Raw genomic sequence first — 25,274 nt, 5'->3', positions numbered from 1 at the left:
ATCTCAGTTTTAATAGTTTAAGGTACTAAAGCTCATTTAGCTGGTGATATCCTATATACTACATGGGAGGGGAACTGTTTCAGGTAGGAATTGTTAGATATAATTATTAGGTATAATTTTGCCCCCTAGAAGGAAATGAGGAGATAAGGGGAAAGAGACCAATTAGGAAAACTGATGAATAGGGGTTTTTTGTTTTCATATATATTTTTTGATGAATAGTTTTTTAAAGAAGGTATTGGGGAGGTAGAGTGGTAAAGTGAAAAACCCAATGGGAGTAGCATCAGAGGACTTGGGTTCAAAATTTAGTTCTACCACTGACTATTTGTGTAATCTTGGGCAAGATTTAACTTTTTGGGGTGTAACAGTTTCCACTTCTATAAAATAAGGGAGTTAGATTAGTTGCCTGTCTAAGCATATTCCAATTCTAAATGTAAAAATAACTCAGGATCTAGCTATTTTATTTTCTGGGCAACTGCTAAACTATTGCTAACCAGGAGATGGCAACATTGTTAACTTTATCACAACAACAACAAATTGTATTCACTTATACTTTTTAAATTCAGCTTTCTTTGTAGTCTCTTTTGTAGTCATATACAAAGTCAGTATATTTTGTAATAAGATGTAGTGATAATCTTAAGAGTCCAAACAATAAAATCTCAGCGATTTTTAGCATTGAATAAATACTTCAAATTGCAACCCACTTTCATTGGAAAGGGGTTTAAAAAAACATGCTTTCCTTTCTAAATCTCCATTTAGACAGCTATCAACATTTTCCCATTGAGCAATTTATTTTTTTTCCCCTTAGAATATGTTATTTTGCTGAAGCTATATACGACTTGCTAGATTGATCCCTTGTGAGATACATTTGAAGGTTAAGTAACTACAGATCTCAGCTAATCCTTTGTAATCTCTGATAAACGGACATGTGATACTCACAGGCTCCTGAATGCTTGGGATTTGGTTTTTAGCTTTTGTTCTAATATACTTTAATAAGAGGGATGCATCTATTGGCTTATTTGAGCCTCTTGTTTAGCATTTTTGAAGGAGTGAGCACTTCTTGTCCTTCGCAATGCAACTGTGATTCCCTCAGCAGAAGTGATGGTACCGGCACAAGGTAGGCATTTATTGCCATTACTCAGTTTAATTTTATATAAAAAGATGTAGACTGACAATAGCATAATATAGTAACCTCTGCCATGACAATGGTAAGAAGCAATATTTTTATTAGCAGCCAGAGAGGAGAGGTTTAAGTTGCAGGAGGTGTATCTTACTGCTCTATGATTATTTGCTGACAAATAATATTTTCAGCCTTTCCTGTTTTTGTTCAGTTTTCAAGGTTTTAAAACATCTCCAACCCCTATAAAATCACAGAACACACTCTGAATTGACTTATTTTCCTCAGATTATTCATAGGCAGAACACTTTTGTTTTCTTTGAGCAGTGGTCTGGTTTTCTTAAGCACATAGGTAAATCTTATCGTTGGGAGAGAGCCCAGCAAGCATAAGACAGATTAGTCTTTCCATACCAATTGTAGCTTATCCACAGAAAAGTCTCCCTAGCTTCTGTTAGGTTTGGGTTTCATATTGCATAATTCTGATCATGACATACAGGAGATATTATGAAGAAGAAAGGGAAATAATAATGTTGGTGTTGATGACAACAATGATACAGCTAACATTTTATAAATTTATATAGTATTTATTATATACCAGGTCTTAGGCTGAACACTTCTAGTCATTATCTCATTTGATCCTCACAATAACCCTGAAAAATAGGTGCTGTTATTATCCCCATTTTACATTTGAGGAAATTAAGGCAAGCAGATCAAAGGAAGCTTCTTAAAAATCAATGAAATTTCAGGATACATAGTATTCCCTCAGTCTAAATGGAATTATTAAAATGCAGCTTTTAAAAGAATATTGACTTCTATGTTGCAGACACAAGACCCAGAGACTTGTAGGTTGCTTAATGTGTTGATAGAGTATTTGCTTTAAACAGATATTTGAATCTTTTCTTTAAGAAATACCAAATATTATTCTTATCCCTAATGAGGTAGTGGTTTAAACAGTGGAAATCCTAGTCAAATGAGTCTCCCCAAGAGGAATAGGAAGAGAACAAGTATTTGTTAAGTGTCTGTGTACTAAACAAAGAGTGTTAAGTGCTTTACAATTGTTCTCATTTGATCCTCATAGATTCTGAGAGGTAAATACTATTATTACTTCTATTTTACAGATGAGGAAAAGAAGGTAAACAGGGTCACACAACCAGTAAGTGTTTGATATTTGATTAGAATTCAGTGCTTCCTGATTTCAGATCCATCTCTTTTGCCATCTACCTTCTAATCCATTTAATGGTATTAAAAAGCATAAATCTGTGTCAGAAAGGGTTACCTCCCAGGGAACTAGGCAAGTACTCTGATACTTTTTAGAGAATCTGCTAAATGTAGTAAGAGACAAAAAATTACATAAGCTAGGTGAAGGAAGGGGGAACATGCCACAATGAAAATTCAAGAGGTTGTCCAGCATGGCCAAAATTAATTTGGTGGGTAATGCAGAACAGTTGCTAATCACTCACCCCCATCTACCTTTAAAAATAATCAGGGCCCCTCTTCTTTTTTTCCTATCCATTATGCACCAGTTTGTATACTGGCAAATCAATGAAATGGATGAGAGAATCTTTGGGACTCTTGAGTTTGAGACTGGAATTGATTCCAGAGTACAGGAGAAACTATCTGAAACCTGGGAGAGAGCCCATCTGAAACCAGTTCAGGCAACAGAGTCAGGAACCCTGAGTGTGAATGAATCTCTTTAGTACTGAATGACTATGTAATCATGATTAAATCACTTAACCTCTGATGAAAATCTTACTTGCATTTCCTAACTCTCAGGGTTTTGTGAGAGAAATGTTTTGTAAACTTTAGTCTCATATAAATGTGAGTCTGATTATTGTTATTATGGTCTTTTCTTTGACCTTATTAAAAAATGTCTCTCTTATACCTTCCCTTCCATCCAGCAGTAGTCACAAAGCTACATTTGCTTTCAGTTCAGTAATATTTGTTAATGGATTGTTAATAATTTGTATGGGTATTTTTTGGTTGCATTTTATGCAGTACTGATTCAGCACCAGTATGATATGGATGATGTAGATACCAAATGATGGTGGGCACCAAAAGTTGGGGTTTGGTTATGTGAAGAATTCACAATGGCTATTCTCTTTGATGAAAGGTAGATTTATTTAGCGAAGAGCTTACAAACAAAATGAAGGTATACAATAGACACCAGGAATGCTAAATATGAAACAGAGTGGGAGAGCCTATGAAAGACAAGTTCCTCAGTGTAGCTCACAATTAGGCAATAGAAAGAGAGTACCCATTAGATTGGAGCATGCTCTTAGATGGCAGGCTAAATCCTGAAAGGGTCTTAGTACCCTAAAAGAGTTAGTTACTTGTAAGGAGGAAAAATGGGATTGAGAAGAGTTAGGGAAGATACCATGTGGCATAGGGGAAGGGTAAGAGGAAAGACACCATGAGACAGAGTGCTATGGTGAACTGACCCTAAAAAAGGCAGCATCTATGGGATGGCCCATAATAGATTTTTTTTTTTTTTTTTTTTTTTTTTTTTTTTGCTGAGGCAATTTGGGTTAAGTGACTTGTCCAGGGTCACGCAGCTAGGAAATGTTAAGTGTCTGAGTTTAGATTTGAAACTCAGGTCCTCCTGACTTCAGAGCTGATGCTCTATCCACTACACCACCTAGCTGCCCCTCCCATAACAGATTTTAAAGGGAAAAATTTAACAACAAAGTGAGACTGCTTAAGAACCCTACAGAAGATGGGTCTCTGAAGTTTGACATAACTTGGATTTCTTACTGGACAACTTCCCCAGAGAGTGAGACCATGAAGGAAACTGATTTCTATCAATGCCTTCTTGCTGGCCTCAGGGATCAATTCTTTGACAGACAGTTTCTGTCTGTCCAATACACTATTCAGTACTACATTGTGGTCAAAAGTTGTAGAATGGTTTTTATCCCCTTCCTCAGAATTTGTAAGACTGTATCATTTAAAAATTTTGTTCTATTCTAAAATTTTGATTATGATATATAGAGAGAGATTGAAAAAAAGATACTCATAGTATACAGTCAGCTCTTCTCCATTCATCCTCTCTCTTTCTCTCTGTTCTCTCTCACTTTCTCTCATTTCCCCTCTTTTCTCTCCCCCTCCCTCCTTTCTCTCAATAGTTAAATGATATGATGGTTTTGGAATCGGAAAGTCTTGAGATCAAATCTGACTTCAGATATTTACTACCTGTGTAACCCTAGCCAAGTTCATTAACCTGTTTGTCTCAGTTTCTGCAGCTATTAAATGGGTATAATAACAGAATGTAACTTGCAGTTTGGGAGAAGATCAAATGAGATAATAAAACACTTCTTGGCAAGTAGTAAGTACTATATAAATGCTTATACACTCCCCACTCCTCCTTCCCTTTTCTTCTCCCCTCCCTTTATTTTCCCCATCCCATACACAAGATGTGTATGTGTGTGTGTGTGTATTAAACATATATCAGACTTGAAGTTTCCTTGGTATATGGAACTTCAGCAAACTCTCCTTGTCTATATAGATCAGTACTTGCTCTGAAATTGAGTCTTAAAGAAGAGTCTGGGAGTGCTCAGGATTACATAGCTATTATGTGGTGGAGGTGAGAATTGAACCCATGTTTTCTTGACTCCAAATACATGTTTGCCTCACTCTGGAAATATTCTTACTTCTTATTTTTCAAGGGAGAAAACAGGCTCAGATAGTTTAAGTGAGGTCCCGTGGCTAGCATATGGCAATCAGTCAGGCTTAGGACCAGGTCTTCAGATCTGTCCTTTTTTTTTTTTTTTTTTTTAAACTATATATTATATCTCCTTCTTCTTTTTTGTACAAACACATACTTTTGAGGTCACAGTCAAAGAAATGTTATCCTTTGATTAAAGCTCTTCTTATATATATATATAATTAATAATTACCGAAAAAAGCATAGCTTCTTAGAGGCAGCTAAGTAATGCAGTCGATAGCCAATGGACCTGGCGTCAGGAAGACTTAAGTTACAATGTGCCCTCAGACAGTTATTAGCTGTATGATCCCTAGGCAAATAACATACCCACTGTCTGCCTTAGTTTCTGCATCTGTAAAATGGGGATAATATGAGGATAAAATGAGATAAAAGATTTGCTTTGCATAGCAATATGTAAATCAACATGTAAATACTAGTTATTATTATTAATCTTTGCAATTTGTATCTTTCTGGGATGAAGAAGCTCAGGAATCAAGGGCTCAAAATAGAGGTAAAGAGTCCTTTTCCATGCCAAGTATTGCCAGCTTTCCTAAAGTTATTTCCATAAACTTGTGGAACCTCATTTTCTCTGTGACCTATCTTAAGATACTACAAAAAGCTAAGGCTACAAAAACCCCTTTACAATCCTTTTTAGTATTGACTTCTCAGATCAGGCCCCATGTGGGTTTTTTCTTTTTTGTGGGGGGGAGAAAGGATTCCTAAGCTCTGATTTTATCTATATAGGGAATCCTCACCAAGAAAACTTCTCCCTACCAATGTTGATATATTACTATTCTGTAGTTTATAATCATAGAAAGTTGCTTATAACAGGATCAGCAAACTGCAGGCCATGAGCTGAGTTTGGTTTTTATATGCAAAATGTCAACTTTTTTTTTTAATAGCTTTTTATTTACAAGTTATATGCATGGGTAATTTTACAGCATTGACAATTGCCATACCTTTTGTTCCAATTTTCCCCCTCCTTCCTCCCATCCCCTCCCCCAGATGGCAGGTTGACCAATACATGTTAAATATGTTAAAGTATAAATTAAATACAATATAACTTATACACGTCCAAACAGTTATTTTGCTGTACAAAAAAAATCGGACTTTGAAATAATATACTATTAACCTGTGAAGGAAATAAAAAATGCAGGCAGACAAAAATATAGGGACTGTGAATTCTATGTGGTGGTTCATAGTCATCTCCCAGAGTTCTTTCAATGGGTGTAGCTGGTTCAGTTCATTACTGCTCCATTGGAACTGATTTGGTTCATCTCATTGCTGAAGATGGCCAGGTCCATCAGAACTGGTCATCATATAGTATTGTTGTTGAAGTATATAATGATCTCCTGGTTCTGCTCAAAATGTCAGCATTTTAAAATGTCCTTGCTTAGGATACTAAACACAGAGTTGTACATATCCCCAGCTGTCCTTGAACACAGGTCTTGTTAACTCAAGGCTGGTTTTCTAAGAGTCTTGAAACCACATTGCCTCTCTTGGAGTTTGACATCTCATAGTAAAGAAATGAAGCTGGAATAAAAGGCCTGGATCCTGCACATTTATCAAACACCTATGTGTTGGCACTATATGCTAGACACTATGCTAAATGCTAGGAATACAAATATGGAAAAAAAATTGTCTTTGTCCTCAAGAAGCTTACAGTCTAACGAGGGAAGACATCATACAAAAGAAAAAGGATGGAGAGGGAAGGGATGGGAATGGAGGTAGCTGAAGAAGGAACCTAGTAAAGTCCAAAAGGGTAGTTAAGTTTCTGAGGCAGGATTCTAACCTGTGTCTTCCTAACTTAAAATCTAATGTTCTATCATCTAGATAAGTGATGTCAAACTGAAATAAAAATGAGAAGGGAGGGCAGTCTGGGAAAGATATTAAGGAAGCTAAGTGGCATGGGAGTAGAGCCTCAGGCCTGGGCTCAGGAAGAGGAGCTTAAATCTGGCCTCCGACTCTTATTAGCTATGTGACTCTTAAATCACTCAGTCTTGTTCAAATCACTCCAGCATCTTTGCCAAGAAAACTAAATGGCGTCACAAAAAGTCAGAAGTGGCTGAACAACAACAATTGCCTAAGAAAATCACACATTTACATATATATGCATGCATAGATATAAAATTCATAAATAAATAAGACAAGAACTATATTTTGATCTGATTGGGCTGCAGTTGGGAATGTTGTGAGCTTTATAGGGTCCACAGGCCACATATTTGACAATTCTATTCTATATGACATAGGATTTCTAAAGTATGACTATGTTCTGAAATCTGCCATCCCTTCTAACTTAAACTGAGATAGCGTTTCTCTATCCCTAGTTAACATATATGAATAAATTACTTCATCACTTTCAGGGCATGCAGTATATTAAGGATTGAGTTGAAATTAGAACCCATAATTTCTACTTTATTTTTTTGCTAGCAAAGACCATTTTATTAAATTAAACTACTGCATAACTTAAAAACACCTCAACCCTCTTTGAAACTCTTATTTAAGGGAGTGAACCTATATCTTGAACTTATATCTTTATTTCAAGTTAATGGCCTTTTAAAAATAGGTCTCTTTTAATGAAAGACTCTCAATAAAGAGAATCTCACAAAATTGGCATTTGGGGTTGTTTCTTTCTGTTTGTTGACCTTGCCATGGCTGTACTTAGGTTGGTGTTGTGCAGTGACCCAGATATGTATGAGATTCCTACGAATGTTCCTGTAGACACAATGAAGCTCCGAATAGAAAAGACTGTCATACGCAGGATCCCCACTGAGGCCTTCTACTATCTGGTAGAACTCAAGTACCTCTGGGTGACTTATAACTCTGTGACCAGCATTGACACCAGCAGCTTTTATAACCTGAAGCATCTGCATGAATTGCGCTTGGATGGCAATTTGCTGACTGCTTTTCCCTGGGAATCTTTGCTGGAGATGCCCAATTTACGAACTCTGGATTTACACAATAACAGAATAACTAATGTGCCATCTGAGGCTACCAAGTACCTGAAGAATCTTGCCTACCTGGATATATCAAGCAATAGACTCACCACTTTGCCTCCTGACCTTTTGGACTCCTGGACACATTTCTCAAAAGATTTAATATCTAGAAGCATGGACTTCCCACCATCAAGAATCATATTAGGTAAGCACACCAGTTTCTTTTTTTCTTTTTTATTCACAGATGATGGCTGTGAATGTCGGGTCCTACTGCTAAGGATACTGTAGTTTTAATTTGGTGTTCGTGTTAGAGCACTGGAATTGAAATCAGAAAGATTTGAGTTTGAATCTTGACTCAGATAGCTAATAGTTGTGTCATTCTGGGTAAATCACTTAAGTTTAGTCTCAGTTTCTTATTTGTAAAAGGGACACAATAATGGCCCCTAGCTCACAAGGTTGTTGTGAGGATCAAGTGAGCTAGCTGACATAAAACTTCCTTAAAGTGCTATATAGATGTTAGTGATCATTATTATCACATACCTGATGAACTTACATTTCATTATTATAGTCTAGTCATATGCTACACAATATGGAATAGTTTTCTTTGGTCATGTAACCTCAAGAATTAAACAGTGTCCACTCTTAGAAGTCTCCATAGGCATAAAACCTATTAGGACATCTCCGTTCTTGATAGCACACCAACATTTCCACCAGTCCAAACCTCTTCCCAATACTAATGACAAGATCTTACATTTAGAAGAAATCTAGTTCAAATTTTTTACTTTATACACAAGGAAGGTCATCCAGCTATTAAGTGTCAGAGAATAACGATTTTTACCTAGGTCTTCTAACTCCAAATCTATTAATAAACTATGACACCAGTTTCTTTTCAGTTCAACAAACATTTTGCTTATTGTTTGTTTTTGTTGTTGTTGTTCTTGAGTTTTTCAGTTGTGTACAACTCTTTGTGATCCTATTTTGGGTTTTCTTGGAAGAGATACTGAGATGGTTTGCCATTTCTTTCTCTATTTCATCTTACAAATCAGGAAACTGAGGCAAACAAGGTTAAGTGATTTGCACAGGTTGCAAGATGGGCCACTGAAAAGGTCATTTATTAAAAATGAGCATTTTTGGAATTTAAACCTGTTTCATTTAACAAATGCTTACTTCCTTTTTTCTTCTCATTTGTAAATAAATATAGTATTTTCCCTTAATAATAGTTAGCATTTACATAATGCTGTAAGCTTTGCAAAGTACCTTACGAATATTATCCTCATAACAGTTTTTGAAGATAAGTACTATTATCATTTTACAGCTAGTAAATATCTGAGGTTGGATTTGAGTTGAAGTTTTCCTGACTTGAAGTTTAATGTTCTATTTGTTCTGCCACCTAGCTGCCACACAAGTATAAGTATCTCTAGGAAGGAAAATGTGTACGTACATACATATATTTATAATACAAATGCATAGTTAATGTTAAATATCGTAGCTTATATTGTTAAACAATAAGTTAATCAATTATTATTTGTGCTCACTATGTGACAGGCACAATGGTGATACAAGTACAAAGGAAAAAACATGAGCCAATCTGTCTTCAAGGAGCAAATCACAGCTTCTTAGAAAGACAAAGACTGGTTGGAAGTTTTCAGTAAATAATAGATTAATTTGCATTTATTGGTTTCTATTCAAGGATACTAAGCCAAAATAAATTCATTTATTCCAACTGCTTCAATTGTGGTTAATTTGTTGTTTTAAATGAATGCAGTGGAGCTAACAGATTAGCTTCAGAGTGGCTAGTACCAAACCTTTGGAGATTATCAATAATCTTCAATTATGACTATGCTTAATTTAAAAAATTCACCACTTGCAAGAATCATTTCAGGGCTAGATGCAGAGATACCTCATTTTTGTGGGTTACTCTGCTTTTTCATCTTTTTATTTTGCAAGAGTTTTCAAATTGTGGAGTGCTTTAGTTGACTTAAAATGATTTTATGTAGTATATTGTTTCAAAATTTCAAAGTATGAAACAAAAATATATCATTTTACACATAATAATGCTCATTTATATATTCATTTCATGCTTTGAAAAGTTTGAAATTAATATATTTATCTATTATATTGCATATTCTTTTAATATTTAATATTCATTTAATGAAAATTGATATACTAAAATGTCAATGAAACAAATATATATTCATTCAATGAAAATGAATATGTATTATATAATATATTTAATATAGACCTATTTTATGCTTTAAAATTTTTGAAATTATATTTTCATAACATTATTTTGATTTAATTATACTTTAATTACAGTTACCGTTATACACACCTATATATTACTTATTCTATATATTTCCTGTTGAGGCAATGTTGTAGAATGAAATAATAATTGGATTGGAAGGCAAAAAAGACGTTTGGATTTTGTTACTATCTTGTTCTGTGATCTTAGAGGAGGGAAGGAACAAGCCTTTATTAAGTACCTGTTAGATGCCAGGCACTGTGTTAAGCACTTGTATGTATTTTCTCATTTGTATCCTTATTTTACAGTTGGGTAAGCTGAGGCAGCCAACTGTTAAGTGACTCTCTCAGGGTCCCCATAAGTTATCTGAAGCCAAATTTAAATTCAGGTCTTCTTTACTTTAGTCCCAGTTCTCTAACCACTGTACTAACTAGCTGTCTATCAAAATACCTTAAGCAAATAATTTCACATTAGTCTTCACTGGTAAAATATTACCTTCCCAGCTGCTCAATTGTTTTGCTTCTGTTTTCTCTGCCAAGAAAATGACCTTTGGACTGAAAAGGACAGAACAAATAAAACTAACATGCCCAAGATATGTGAAATGATAATTAAGCAAATGCTTAGCCATTCTCAATGAATTCAAATTTACCTGGCTCAGATGAATTATTCCCTTTGATATTGCAAGAACTGAGGGTGATAATTTGAAAGATCTTGGAAGACAGGAGAGGTACTATAGACTGAAGAAAAGCAAATATGCCTATTTTCAAAAAGGGAAGAAAATGATGTAGGCCAGTGAACTGATTATGATTATGTAATTTGTCCTAGATGATAATACAATATAATGTAACTATGATTTGGAATGAATAATAATATGATTTGTGACTCTAAGCCTCACTTTGTTTGCAGGGAAGGTGGAAAAGGGTGAATAAGCATTTACTTATCACCCACTATGTGCCAGCACTATATTAAGTACTTCACACACATTTTGTCATTTGATTCTTTTAACAATCTTGTGAGGTAGGTATTGTTATTATCCCCATTTACAGTTGGGGAACCTGAGGCAGACAGTTTTTTTTTTAAGTAACTTGTCACATAGCTACTAAATGTCTGAGATCATATTAAAATTAGGTCTTCTTTAGTGCATGCTCACTGCTCTGTCTACTACCCCATCTAGCTGCTTCCAACAAAATTCTAAACTGTATTATTAAAGAGAAAATGACCTCTAGAATAGGCAAGTGTCACAAAGAACCATTAGGGTATATCAAGCACAGATCACGTTAGACTGATAGTATTATTTACTATACAGTAGAACAAGGTAAAGTTTAGAGAAGTTTTTGATAAAGAATCTCATGTTCTTTTGACAGATAAAATGAATCCATTTGGAATAGATGATAAAACAATTACATGGTTTCAGAATTGCTTATATGGCTTGACTGAAAAAAGTAATTATTGATAGTTTCTTGTCAGTTTGGCAGGAGGTCTCCAGCAATCCTCTAGGGATTTTCTTGGGCCTGAGCTTTTAACATTTTTATCAGTGACATGGATAAAGCCATAGAGTGGCATTCTTATCAGACTTTCAGGTACAATATTGGGAGTGATAACAAACAGACTGGATAACAGAATTCAAAAAGATCTGTGTCCTTCTAGATATCTGAATCTGCCATATAAATCCTGTTATCAGTTTTACAATAATTAATCTTTTATTTGTCCGTTTGCTTGTTTTGTTTACAATTTAAAGGAATGATATAAAAAATGGGGCTAGAAAATTGGACCAAATCTAATAAGATGAAATTTAATGGGGATAAAGTATAAAGTCTTACATTTGAGTAGAAGAAATTGACTTCCTAAGCACAGGAAAAAGACATAGTTACATAGTAGTAGCTTGTTTGAAAAAGATTTGAGGGTGGGGCTTAGTGTAGCTCAATAGGAGTCAACAGCATAATATGATAGTCCCCAAAAGAGTGAATGAGGTCTTGGGTTGTATTGAGAGGCATATCCTCCAGGCTCTAGGCAGTGAAAATCTTATAGGCTCAGGTCAGAACAGATCTGGAGTTTGTCTTCAGTTCTGGCTACCACATTTTAGAAAGGACTTTGATAAGCTGGAAAATATTTTGCAGAGGGCAAAGAAAATGGAAAAAGACTCTGAATCCATTTAACCTAAGAACCATTTGATGGAATTGATTTTTGAGTCAGGTGATATGAGGGCAGAGGAAGATATGATAAATTTTCAGGTACTTGAAGGGCTATCTTGAAGAACATTGATTATTCTTTTCTCTATGTGGCCTCAGAGAGTAGAACTAAAAACTGGGTGGAGGTTGCAAAGTGTCAAATACAGATTTGATAAAACAAGAAATGATTTCTAACAATTAGAGTTGTCCAAAAGTGGCTCAAGCTGTCTCAGGGGTCATAAGCTGCTCTTTAGTAGTGTTCTTCAAGGAAAGATTCGTGACCACATACTGGGTATGTTGTGGGGATTAATTCTGAGGTACAGGTTGGATTGACTACTGAGATTCTAACTCTGAAACGGGAAAAGGTGAATAAACATTTATTAAGAACCTATTATGTACTAGGCACTGTGCTGTACAGATATTATCTTTTTTAGTCCTTTTTGATTCTGTGATTCTCTCTCACAAGGCTATTGTAAAGATACAATGAGACACATCATTTTGAATGGAGAGGGAAGGAGCAAAGGACCCAGATACAATAAGTGATAAATTTGATATGAGAAGACAAATAATAATGGTAACAAAACTCAAAAGGACAACAAGGAAGGGGATAGAAATAATCCTTATGCCCTTGGTTGTCCTTTAGGCATGGGCTGGGTGGCTAGCCCTTTTCTGGAATTTGGTCAATTGTTTTTCTGAGGTAAGGAACCCTTGTTAGTTTGAATTTTTATTTTTTTATTTTTTTTTGTATAGACTATATTCCCATTTTATGCTTTTTTTTCCTGGAAGATGCCATGTGTTCAAATTTGGCACAAAAAGAAAAAAAATCTTAAACAACCCAACATCTTGCTCTTTTAAATAAATGAGACAATAACTCTCTTGGATCTTTGTAATGTTCTGGTTAGCTTTCTGGAGGTCTTTGGACCAGCTTTTGTTTCAGCTGAGTAATCACCACAAGAATGGCCAGAGATAAAGTCCAAAAGTCTTTATTGTCTTCTTCACAGTCTGTCTCCTTGCCTGGGGCTAGGCTAGCTTTCTGGAGGCCCTTGGTTTCAGTGGGGGAAGCAGGAGGACAAGCCAGCCACAGGCTGATGAAGATGGAATGTCCCAGGGCTTGAGCTCCAGCCTCCAGTCCTCTGTCTTCTAAGAGTCTCTTCAATCCCCCCTCTACATCTGATTCTGACCTCTTAAATACTCTATTACAATTAAATCCATTCATCATACTAAGTATAAGCCAATCATTATATCACTAGGAAACCACTATTTGTTGTAAGATTAATTTAATCATACTGACTTAGAGAACAATTAATCAGCATGATAAACTAAATAACCATTGTCTTATCAATTCCACTTGAGTTGACACCTTGTTGTAAGAATCCTTGTTTCAAGTACATTTCTCCAGAGCTCTGCCTCCCTACAGATCTTAACTTAATGGTGTGTTCAATGTAGTAAGCATGCCATGCACTTATTTTTTGGGATTCTTATACATCACAGATCATAATCCTGATACAACTAAGTGATAAGGGAAACTTATTTTCTCACTCCTAATGCACTGGCCTTCTATCCAGATTCTAAGACATTACAATGTCACAGAAAGGTATATGAGGTTGAGGAAAATCACCAAATCAGAGTCTTTAAAACAACTAAGAGGCTAATGTTTGCCTTCATCATTTGTAAATAAAATAAACCTCAGGAAAAGCAGTAGTTTTATTTAGTTTGGCTCCTAAAGAGATAAACTGGCTTGACATGAAATACATATTTTAATTATTCTATTGACTAAGATAAACTCCTTTCAACGCAGTTGGAAAAAAGTTATATAACTTGACTTTTTTTTTTTTTAAGATTATCTTTGGATAAGTAGGACAAAGACCATTTTTATAAAATGATAAAACTATTAGTTTTAATAGCTTAACCCACACATCATGATGTCATTTTGGTCCCCTTTAAGTAAGAAGGACAAATGACAACAATCTGAGAAAAAATATATTTGCTGTAGATAAAGACAGTGAGTTAAAAACCTATCTATTAATTGTATGGATTGGTTTGCATTTTCTGTTTCTGTTTCTTTGGGTAGTTTTATGTTTTTATTGTATTTTTTTGTTCCAACAGTTGTCTTTTAGATATGATCTTTAAACGTTAATCTATTGATTTTTTTATACTTAGGAAAATCTAATTTGTTAGTGTCCACTCTCATAAGTAGAGACACAATGAACATAATCTAGACCATTAGTTTGTAGTTACCTATAAGAAATAAGTAGGAAATGTTTTCTCTGTAGTCATTCTTCTAGTAAGTGGTTGAATGTTCTTCAATCAATGGCTCATATTAGAATAGAAATACACAGTACTGATTTTGGACATATTATTAAGTAGTTTTCAGTATTATCCACTTGAATGTATTGTCCTTCTATGGAGGTGAAGCTTCTGATTTTCAATTTGTTCTTTTTCAATTGTATCTGACTCTTTATGACCTGATTTTTGAAGTTTTCTTAACAGTGATAATAGAGTAGTTTGCCAATTCCTTCTTCAGATCATGAGGCAAATAGAGTTAAATGAAGAAAGGACAAACAACCTAGTGATCTACACCTAGATCAGTTAGGTGGTACTCTAGTGCACAGAGCACTAGGCCAAGTCAGGAAGTCCTGAATTGAAAGCTGACCTCAAATTCTTACTTGCTGTGTAATCCTGGGAAAATCCTTCATCCTTATTTGCCTCAGTTTTCTTATCTGTAAAATGAACTGGAGAAACCATTGCAGTATCTTTGCCAAGAAAATCCCAAATGGGATCACAAAAAAATCAGACATGACTGAAAAATGACTGAACAAGTCTTCTGTCTCCCTTCCTTCCCACCCCACACCTGTCCCTTCCTCTCACCCTCCCTCTCTCTTTCCCTCCTTCTCTCTCTTTCCTTCTCTGTCTTTTTCTCCCTTCCTCCCTCCCTCTCTGTCTCTGTCTTTCTTTCTGTCTGTCTGTCTTTCTCTTTCTCTGCCTCTCCATTTCTCTTTTGATTCTCATAGTGACCAATGCCATTCTCTGTGAATAAGTTGATTGACTGGCATTTGGAATATTCTCTGTAATCAAAGAATAATGGTTCTTCTTTCTGTGAAGTCCATATAAATATCCTAATATTCCAGTGGCAGTGTGTGTAATGCAGGAACAGTAGATTTGAAGTCAGAAGATTTGGGTTCAAATGCTGGTTCTGAAGTTTACTAACTGTATGACTTGGAAAAGGCACTGGACTTTCCTCAGGTATAGTTTCCTTATCTGTAAAATGAGGAGGTTTGACTAAATGACCTTTAAGGTCTCTACTATGGGTGTGTGGTTTTTTTTTTTTTTTTGGTTGTTTTCAGTCATGTCTGACTCTTGATGGAACCCATTTTGGAGTACTGAAAACATGCTGAAGTATTTTGCCAATTTTTTCTCCAACTCATTTTTACAGATAAGGAAACTAAAGCAAAGAGGGTCAAAAAACTTGCTCAAAGTCACACAGCTAATAAATAATTGTCTGAGGCCAGATTTGAACTCAGGAAGATTAGTTCTTCTGGGCCCAGTACTCCATCCATTGGACTACCTAATCTCATTCTCTAATCAACTGAATTAAGGTCAGGAAGCTTGGATAAGGTAAAAAAAAAACAAAAACAAACAAACAAAAAAAAAACCATGGTTTATCCCTGAAGTTGATTAAAGAAGTTTAATACTTGTAGGATAAGAGTTAAGTTCAAATTAACCTTGATGAATTAGAAAACTGATTGAAAGTACACAGAAGAAAGTTGAGTAGAAACAAGAGTTTTTGCAAGTTATGCTCTACAATTAGATGATGAGAAAAACTAAGTGTGACAAGCATGGAAGACAAAAATATAAATTTATTTTATTTATACATTTTCATAATAAAATTATTTATTTATTATGAAGGATTAAAATTTTAGCAAATTAACTTTCTGAGGACAAGCTCATGGAAATATATAGACGAGAAGAAAGGTAATTAGGGAATAGCATATAGAAAGATGGCCTTGAGGGCAGCAAGACCTGTGTTTAAGACCCCCTTCATCCACCTACTAACTGTGTGACCCTGGGCAAATTACTTGATCTCATAATGCGCTAAGAATCTCTCAGATTATAAATCACAGAGCAAATTCTGATCTTGCTTCATTAAAAATGTTTCCTCACTGGGAATTTTCTTCATAGATCTTCACAGATCTCAACCAATGACCAAATAGAAGAGACATGGCTTATATAGTGTGAATGATCGGTAAAATAATAACAACAACAACCCAACAACACTCTCCTCTTCCTTGAAAAAGTGTTTTCAGATATAGACTGTGTACAGTGCCTTTGTCTCAAAGCCATAGTCTTTTTGTATAGATTTCCGCCCCTCTTAATTTGGCTCTTATGTTAGTGACTTAAAACTAGCAGGCTCAGTAATAAAAAGAGGAAGCCCTGGATTACTATGAGTTCCGGTAAATATATTTGAAAGTTGACTACATTTATCTCAATGGAGCAGTTAGGTAGGACAATGGGTAGAGTGCCAGGCCTGGAGTCAGAAAGTCATTTTTTTCTTGAGTTCGAATGTGGCCTCAGACTTTTTCTGTACGATTTTGGGCAAGTCCCTCAACTCTATTTGCCTCAGTTTCCTCATCTATTAAATGAGCTGGAGAAGGAAATGTCAAACTACTTCAGAATCTTTGCCAAAAAAAAAAAAAAAAAAAAAAAAAAAAAAACCAAATGGGATCAGAAAAAAACCAGATATTGAACATAACTGAACAACAAAATCCCAATGGAGATAATAAATGATGGAAATTTAGAATTAAATTAATAGAAAAAAAATTATAAACTGTGCTGAGGAACTGTGGAAGAAGATTTAGGTTAAATATTAGCAAAGGCATTCAGATTTTTTCCCCCCTGAGGCAATTGGGGTTAAGTAATTTGCCCAGGGTCACAGCTAAGAAGTGTTAAGTGTTTAATGTCTGAGGTCAGATCAGGTCTTCCTGACTTCAGGGCAGGTACTCTATCCACTTTACCCACTAGCTGCCCCTAGGGCATTCAGATTTTAAAGATTGTGAGTTAGTGGATTGCTTTTCCAAGAGAGGTAGTGAAATTTTGTCTCCTAGATATGCTTTAGAAAAGTGTCAACTGTACCCTTTTTGTTGTTTTGCTGGGAAACTTGTGATCAAGAAGACCATCTGAAATATTTTTCTAGTTCTATTATTTATCAGTTTGTGTAAATTAGAATAACCTGTACTTTGAATCTGGAAAATTATCATATTTTTTTTGAGGCAAAAAAGCTTAGATAAGTGATATATGGATAGAGTATTGGAAATCTGGCCTTAGCTATTAGTTGTGTGATCTTTGGCCTACATCTCAGAGTGATTGTGAGGATCAGATGAGATAATAATTTTAAAGCATTTAGCAAGAGGACTGGTATATAATTAGTGCTATATAAATGTCAGCTATTATTTAATTAAAGGGCAAAATTTGATTATACTTTGTAAACTATTTTTGAACAAAAGGCACATATTTATTTTTTCTAAAAGTAAAAATGGAGATAGAGTACAGTATGAATGTGGCAGCACAGGATGAAAATTAGGACAATCATCTCAGAAATTATTGAAGACAGAGACCTGTGGAGATGAAGGGGACTAATTAAATTGTTCAAGGAACATGATAAAATTGTTTAGACTTGGTCAGTGGAATTTCTTTCACAAAAGAAAAAGTTTTTTTTTTTTTTTTTGTTTTTTTTTAGCAAAGACACAGGTTAAGAAAGATCTTATTAGACCCGTTACTGCACATAGAATTTTGAGATAGAGTGCAAATTATTTCTGAATGGCCTCAACTTAACAAGAAAAAAATTATTGTAATATATGATGTGGTAAAACTTTAGGCAAAATTGGAATGATGTTATACTGAGACTAACATATAGTCAAATCATATAAAGTCAACAAGTTTTATTAAGCATCTATCATATGCCAGATACTGAGCTAAGTTCAAAGGTTTCCAAGGAAGATGAAAACAATTTCTGTCCTCAAAGAACTTGCAATTTAACAGGGAAGCACAATATTTAAACAACTATTTACAAACAAGATATATCTAGGGTAAATTGGAATTTATTTTAAAGGGTAGCTTTAAAGGAGACCAGAAATGGCAGACATGGAAATCATTTAATTTTTATGTCAGAAGTGTAAGCCTTTTCAGTTGTACTGATTTTAAATTTACTGTTATAATATTACCATCTAGTTGTCCAGAGCAGTAGTTGTCTCAGGGGCCCAAGATTGTCATGCCTAAAATTATTAACACTGATAGAGAAAAATCAGAAATTTCCTCTGCAACTTTCATCTGGTAAACAGAAGTCTAATCATTCTTCCCACATAATAACCTTTCAAATATTTGATTATAGCCACCATATTGCCTCTTGAGTATTTTTTCTCTAGATTAGACAAGCCCCAGTTTCTTAAGCTGGTGCTCATATGGCATGATGTTGAGACCTCTCATTATATCAGTTGCCCCTCTTCCAGATGTTTTGGAGCTCATCATTGTCCTTCCTAAAATGTGGTATTTAGAACTAAACACAATACTCTAGATGTTATTTGACCAAAGTAGAATACAGCAGAATATTACTTTCCCAATCTTAGAAACTATCTCTTAATGCAACCTGAGGTTATTTGAGTTAATTGGAGTCCACTAGGTGATACAGTGGGTAAAAGTCCTAGACACACAATCAGGAAGACCAGAGTTCAAATCCAGCCTGAAACACTCATTAGCTGTGTGATCCTGGTCAAGTCTCTTAAGCTCTGTCTACCTGTTTCTTCATCTGTAAATGAGGATAATTTAAAAAAAATCCATAGTACAGGGATTATTGTGAGGATTAGTGTTGTATAATAATAAGTAAAGTTAATAAGTAAAAACTTAATGATTGATCAAAAATGAGATAACATATAACATGCATTGCAAAACTTAAAGTGCTATAAAAATGTGAGTTGTTATTATTATTACTTTTTAAACTGTTAACTCATATTAAACTGTCAGTTACTAAAACTAGATTTTTTTTCAGATAAATTTTTGTCTACCTATACTTTTCATGTCTTAAATTTGTGGATTGATTTTTCGAACTTTCAGCATAAGACTTATGTGGATTCCTATTTAATTGCATCTTTACACATCTTCTTATCTCAAATATCTCCCCTTCCTAACCCATTCTTTTAAAAATAAGTTTAACTGATGTTGTTGTCATCACTTGTTCTCTCCACCAATTGATGCATTATCACTATTCCCAATGACTTTTCTTAGAACTTTTCCTTGTAACAAAGTACAATTAGGAAAAACAAGGCAGTACATCAACCATTTCTGAAAATCCTCCCTTCTTTCACATCCATAGTTCATCATCTTTCAGTGGAAAGGTGGGAGACACATTTTACCATCTGTCTTCTGAAATTATACATAAGGGATCTTAGAGACTATTGAGTAATTTATTTTAATTTTAAAATCTTTTGACAGATGTTTATTATCTTTTCCTCCTATTTCCTCCTTCCCTTCTTCCCTAATAGAATAACTAAAAAAATTTCTTCACAATAAATATGCATAGTCTAGCAAAGGAAATGATTACACTGGCTATGTCCAAATATGCATGTTCCATTCTGGACTTAAAATCCATCCCCTCTCTAACGGAGGGAGGTGGTATGATTCATCTTCAGTCATCTTGACAGGAGAGAGAAGTTAGGGGACTTACTCCATTAGTGTCAGAGTTAGCGTTTGAACCTTTGTCTTCTTAACTCCAACTCCAGCACTCTAAACGTTGCTCCATGCACTCTCATTTATGAAAACAGGTTTGTTTTTGGGTAAGGCTGGCAGAACGATGTACTCATACTCTCCCTCTTATGTTTTCTATTTAAGGTTTGCAGGACAATCCATGGTTCTGTGATTGCCACATTTCCAAAGTGATGGAATTGTCAAAAGTTTTAGACCCCACTGTGGTGCTTCTGGATCCTTTACTGGTCTGTAGTGGACCAGAGACCCTCACAGGGATCTTGTTTCAAGGAGCTGAGCTGGAACAATGCCTGAAGCCATCAGTGATGACCTCTGCCACCAAAATCACATCAGCTCTAGGAAGCAATGTTCTTTTGCGTTGTGATACCACAGGGTACCCCACACCAGAGCTCATTTGGACCAGGGCAGACAACTTGCCAGTTAACTCTACAGGTAGTTATTTTCTTTCAACCATTCTTAAGACATGGGTCAGGGTTCAGGGGTGCTGTTTAAAAAAATTTAACATTAATCTCATGGCTGAACTTGAGTTTTAAGACCAGCAAGTTCATTTGAGAAAGATACTCTGAAATTATTGAAGAAAAAAAAATGGAGAAATGTTTTTTATTGGAGATAACAGGATCAATATTTACCAGTGTTTTACCTCTCCATGAAATCCCTGCAATGGTAGTTTAGGCTAGTTGTTTCCTTATAAGGTAAGGAAACTGTTCTCAAGGCTTGGTTGGCCCTAGTGTACAAAGACTCAAATAAAAGCTGTCAACTGACATGGTATTCAGGTCATTGAAGTACATAAAAGGCTCATTGACATGATGTTGAAGCCTGTCAGAACTGGTAGATGTCCCAAATCAAGAGTGTTTCTAAAACTGACAAATCAGATAAATTAAAAAAAAACAAAAACTCCTAAGCTTTTTTCTTAGCCCAAAAGAATCGTCTTATGTCTTCCTCAGCTCCGACTTTATGATTCAAATATGATCCTTAGTTCTTGAAAGAGTACAAGCTTTGTCATATCCCACCAACTCGGAAAGCTTTCAAAGACAGGACTGATGACAGACTTTATTTTTGTTACTCAAGAACTAGCCTATCTAAGTAGCTTTAGGAACAGAAACTTGTTAGTCAAGTGATGACTTTTTTTTCCTGAAGCAACTCATGAAACTATATACTAAGGTAAGGAGGGACTGCAATCTGCATCAAGGAAGTAAGTACCCCCCACTGGTGAAAACAGACTCTTAGAAGTATTTGGAGTAGGAAGCATAATGTTATTATGAAGGATGAATTAATATTTAAGGCTATTTTTCTAGCTCTGACATCAGCTTTCTCTATGACCCTGGATGAATTTGTTAAACTATCTAGCATCTTTAAATATTTGTATGATTGTGATATAGTAAGGATGAGATTTACTTAGCTTTTTTTTTTTTTTTGGCTGCAGAGGGCAGAACTAGAAGTTCTGGATGGAAGTTGTAGAGGTAAATTTAGACTTAAAATAAGGGGAAAAAACATGCACAATTAGTGATATCTTTGGAAGGGTAAGGTGGAATGTGAGGTCTCAGGAGGAGAGCTCCCACTTACTTAAGTTTATTAAACAATAGTTCAATGACTACTTCTCAGCCATATTGTAGAAGGAGTATTTTTTGGGACTTGTTGCTGTTTATTGTTTTAGCTATGTTCAACACTCTGTGACCCAATTGAGGTTTTCTTGGAAAAGATATTGGAGTGGGTTGCCATTTCCTTCTCTGGCTTATTTTACAGATAAGGAAACTGAAGCAAATCGGCTAAGTGACTTATCCAGGATCACACACCCAGGAAGTGTCTGAGACTAGATTTGAACTCAGAAAGTCTTGTACTGCACCACCTAACTGCCCTGGAAAGAGTTGAAAAAACCCATTTCAATTCTAAAATTGTATGATTCTGTGATTTTTCCCCAAGGAAACACAATTAATTAAAGGTAACTAGGTGGTGTAAATATGAATAGAGTTCTTCGCCTGGATTAAAGAAGATTTCTCTTTCCAAGTTCAAATTTGGCTTCACATACTTACTGGCTGATTTACTTACTTACTCACCCTGGGCAGCTAATGTAGCCCTATTTGCTTCACATCCTTGTCTGTAAAATGACCAGGAAAAGAAAATGGCAAAACACTTATATTTATATCTTTGCAAAAAATCCGTGAAAACAAACAACTGAAATTTGAATCCAGGTCTCCTGACTAAACCTACTGCCTTTTTTTTTCTCACACATCTCATTAGATGATGAAAATTCATGCTATCAGTGCTCAGAAGGTCAATTATTGTAAACCAAAATTGGTACCTTTTATTAAATTGATGACATAAATCAACCTATCAGAGGTTGGCTTTCCTTGTGTGGGTAAGTAAATCCAGTTTCTCCACAGGTGTGGTATTTGTAGGTTCACTGTGAGAAGCAGAGTAAAGTTTGTGGACCTTTTTCAGATCCATAGAAATCTGGCTCATATAAATGAAAACTGATTAATAAAAGTTTGGACCTGATATTACTTTATGTATATAAATTTTTACACTGTGAAAGTAAATAAACTTTTAGACCATGGAATATCATTTAATGTGACATTAGGATCATAAGATTTGCAAGGTTGAAGGAACTTTAGATGTTATTGAGTCTTTTACTCTATTTCACAAGTGAGAAAACTGAGAAGTCAAATTACTATTCAAAATTTTGAAAAATTAAAAAATGAAAAAATTTTAATGTGATTTGTAAGATCTTATGCAGATTTTTCATGTCCTGAATAGTAATACTTGGCTTATTATTTATCAGGTCTTTTTTAAGAACCATATTTATTAGTCTGCTAATATAATCCCCAAAGAATCCAAGGTTTATCAGGATAGTGAAATTAGATTTAAGTCCAAGCATTTGGGACTTAAGAATAAATAATGAGGAATGTCCAATCCAGAAAATGTTATACTTTGCTTTCTGTTTAAATGATGGCACTGTTTTTTTTCAGTTAAAAATATTTTGAAAATATAGTTAATTTAGACATTGAGGTCAAAATTCCCACAAGAAATCAAATAGATAGCTGGTCACTTCTCAGTTTGGTTGATCTAGGTTCTCTCCTCTCTCAATAAATATCTGGTTTTCTTTCTTTCAGTAATTCAGGAAACTCCAGGAGATGGAGTCAGATGGTCCATAATAAGCCTGACTGGAATTTCTTACAAGGATGCAGGTGATTATAGCTGCAAAGCCAAAAACCTGGCTGGCACATCAGAAGCTATTGTTAGTGTTACTGTGGTTGGCATTGTTACCACAACCATACCCCCTCAAAAATCAGGAAAGAAAGTTGGAGGTGATCAGCTTCTGGAAGAAGCCATGCATGCAACTGAAAAGACTACATTCAGAACTACATCCCCATCCTCTTTATCTTCTTCTTCTTCTTCTTCTTCTTCTCCTTCTTCTTCTTCTTCTTCTTCTTCTTCTTCTTCTTCTTCTTCTTCTTCTTCTTCTTCCTCTTCTTCTTCTTCTTCTTCTTCTTTTCTTCCTCCTCCTTCTTCTTCCTCTTTCTCCTCTTCCTCCTCTTTTTCCATCATCACTTCTGCCATGATACCTATCACCACTGAAATATCAGTAGATACTAGTATAACCAACAAAAAGCCTCCCAAGTCTTTTCCAAATGGAAAAAGGAATTCAAAAGTGATGATGAATGGAGGCAAATTTCCACCAGCCAGTGCCAGAAAGAAAGAAGTGTCATTATTTAGCACTGCAGCCACCACTGAGCCTGGTATCATAATAAAAAACCTCAAAGTAGTTAATGAGACCTATGAAAGTGCGACCTTGACCTGGAAGACTATTAATGCCACAAAGAACACTGCTATTACTGTGCTGTATTCCAGGTATGGTGAGGAGGACATGATCCCACTAAGCATTGACTCCAGTGAAACACAAATTACAATAGATAGTTTGGAGGCTGGCAAGCAGTATGTGGCTTGTGTCTGTCCCAAGGGAATCTCTCCTAAGATGGAGCAATGTATCACCTTCTCCACTGATAGGATGAATGAAAAGATGAACTCTCAAATCTCTTTTCTTATTGTGGCAAGTAGTGCTGCTTGTGTGGTTGTTTTGCCACTGATTTTCTATCTGTTGTACAAAGTTCTTAGATTTCAGTACAAGCCAAAGGCTATCAGGGAAGATGATCTAGCAAAAGAGACTTATATACAGTTTGAAACTCTCTCTCTCAGACCCTATCCTGCACAGGAGCTCTGGACTCGAAGGCGCATAGATGAATCAGAAAGATTATTGCTCTGTTCTAGGTCAAGTGTAGACTCTCCTATGATCTTCAACAATGAGGGTTTAAGTTCAGAATACTATTGCTAATAATTTGCTATAAAGAGACATGGGGATTGGATAATTGGATAGAACTGACCTTTTCTTGGATGGGCTGTGGACTTAGCTATAAAATGCCAACATTTTAGCCTCTGTATCTTCTAAAAACAACAACAACAACAACAAAACCTATGGAGTGTGGGAACGTTCTTATGTTTAATGTGTGTTTTTTTTAATACCACGAGATTTCAAAACTGAAAGAATTTCTACAGATCTTAGATGAATTTTGTATGTTTTGGCAGTGGGTCTTTAGTACTATTTTGTTATTTGGTGTTTTTTTAGTTTATTTGAAAAAATAATTTCATGGCAATGTTGCAAATGTATATGCTGTGTAAAGTGGATTTATTAAACCATTTTTTTTTCTATGCACAATCATTCAAAGCCTCAATTTTCATTTAAGTTTTGAAGTTATATGTTATTTACTATTAAGGTGTGTGTGTGTGGGGGGGGGGGGGGGAGCCAAGAGGGTGGCGAGCAGACACAGCTTTCTGTGACCTACTCTGACCTTCTCTCAAGCCAACAGCAGATTAAGCCCCTAAACTGGTTTTGGAGTCAAAGAACCTACAAATATTTGGAGTACAGCACATTCCCAGAAGAAGATATCTTGGAAAAACTGCGGAACAGGTCTATTTAAAATGGGCAGGGGGACAATCTACCCAGCCCAAACCACAGCACAGAGAGACCTGGGCAAGGAGTTGGGGTGGGGAGTTGGAATGTTGCAGCTTCTACGCACCTGAGAATCTTCTGTGAGTCTCTTAGGCTACCTTGTCTTTGGTGCAAGCAGGTGGTTTGGCAGATTTGCTACCAAAAGTAAAATTGTAAACCACTGAGCCCTGGAAGAATGCTGGACCTAGTCATGATTACCCAGCACCAGAAATGAATCAGCAGAACTGCCCCAGGGCAAATTAAAGCAGCTATCACTCCTTTGCATTGAGCAGATCTTTAAAAATGAGTAAAAAAACAAAAATAACTCTTACCATAGAAAGTTTTTATGGTGACCAAATCCTGAGGTTTCTAAAGACAAAG

The 25,274-nt window shown here is 35.4% G+C and overlaps 1 protein-coding gene across 1 annotated transcript; it reads left to right on the top strand.

Annotated features, from left to right (window-relative positions):
• Positions 1-24,578, top strand: LRIT3 (leucine rich repeat, Ig-like and transmembrane domains 3). The gene is made up of 4 exons (XM_031942038.1): positions 1-1,114; positions 7,477-7,952; positions 20,036-20,341; positions 23,020-24,578. Exons 1-4 carry the CDS (start codon positions 999-1,001, stop codon positions 24,237-24,239), a joined length of 2,118 nt encoding a protein of 705 aa, XP_031797898.1. The 5' UTR covers positions 1-998; the 3' UTR covers positions 24,240-24,578.
• The last annotated feature ends 696 nt before the right edge of the window (positions 24,579-25,274 follow it).

The sequence above is a fragment of the Sarcophilus harrisii genome, chromosome 6 (genome assembly GCF_902635505.1).
Source record: "Sarcophilus harrisii chromosome 6, mSarHar1.11, whole genome shotgun sequence".
NCBI lineage: Eukaryota > Metazoa > Chordata > Mammalia > Dasyuromorphia > Dasyuridae > Sarcophilus > Sarcophilus harrisii.
Note: the sequence above shows the minus strand (reverse complement) of the source record. Positions and strands in the feature narration are given on the sequence as shown.

Excerpts from the sequence above, each read along its gene's own strand:
- LRIT3 (XM_031942038.1), top strand. The coding sequence starts at position 999 with ATGCATCTATTGGCTTATTTGAGCCTCTTGTTTAGCATTTTTGAAGGA. Across the intron at positions 1,115-7,476 it reads AGTGATGGTACCGGCACAAG|GTTGGTGTTGTGCAGTGACC; the intron begins GTAGGCATTTAT and ends GGCTGTACTTAG. Across the intron at positions 7,953-20,035 it reads ACCATCAAGAATCATATTAG|GTTTGCAGGACAATCCATGG; the intron begins GTAAGCACACCA and ends TTTCTATTTAAG.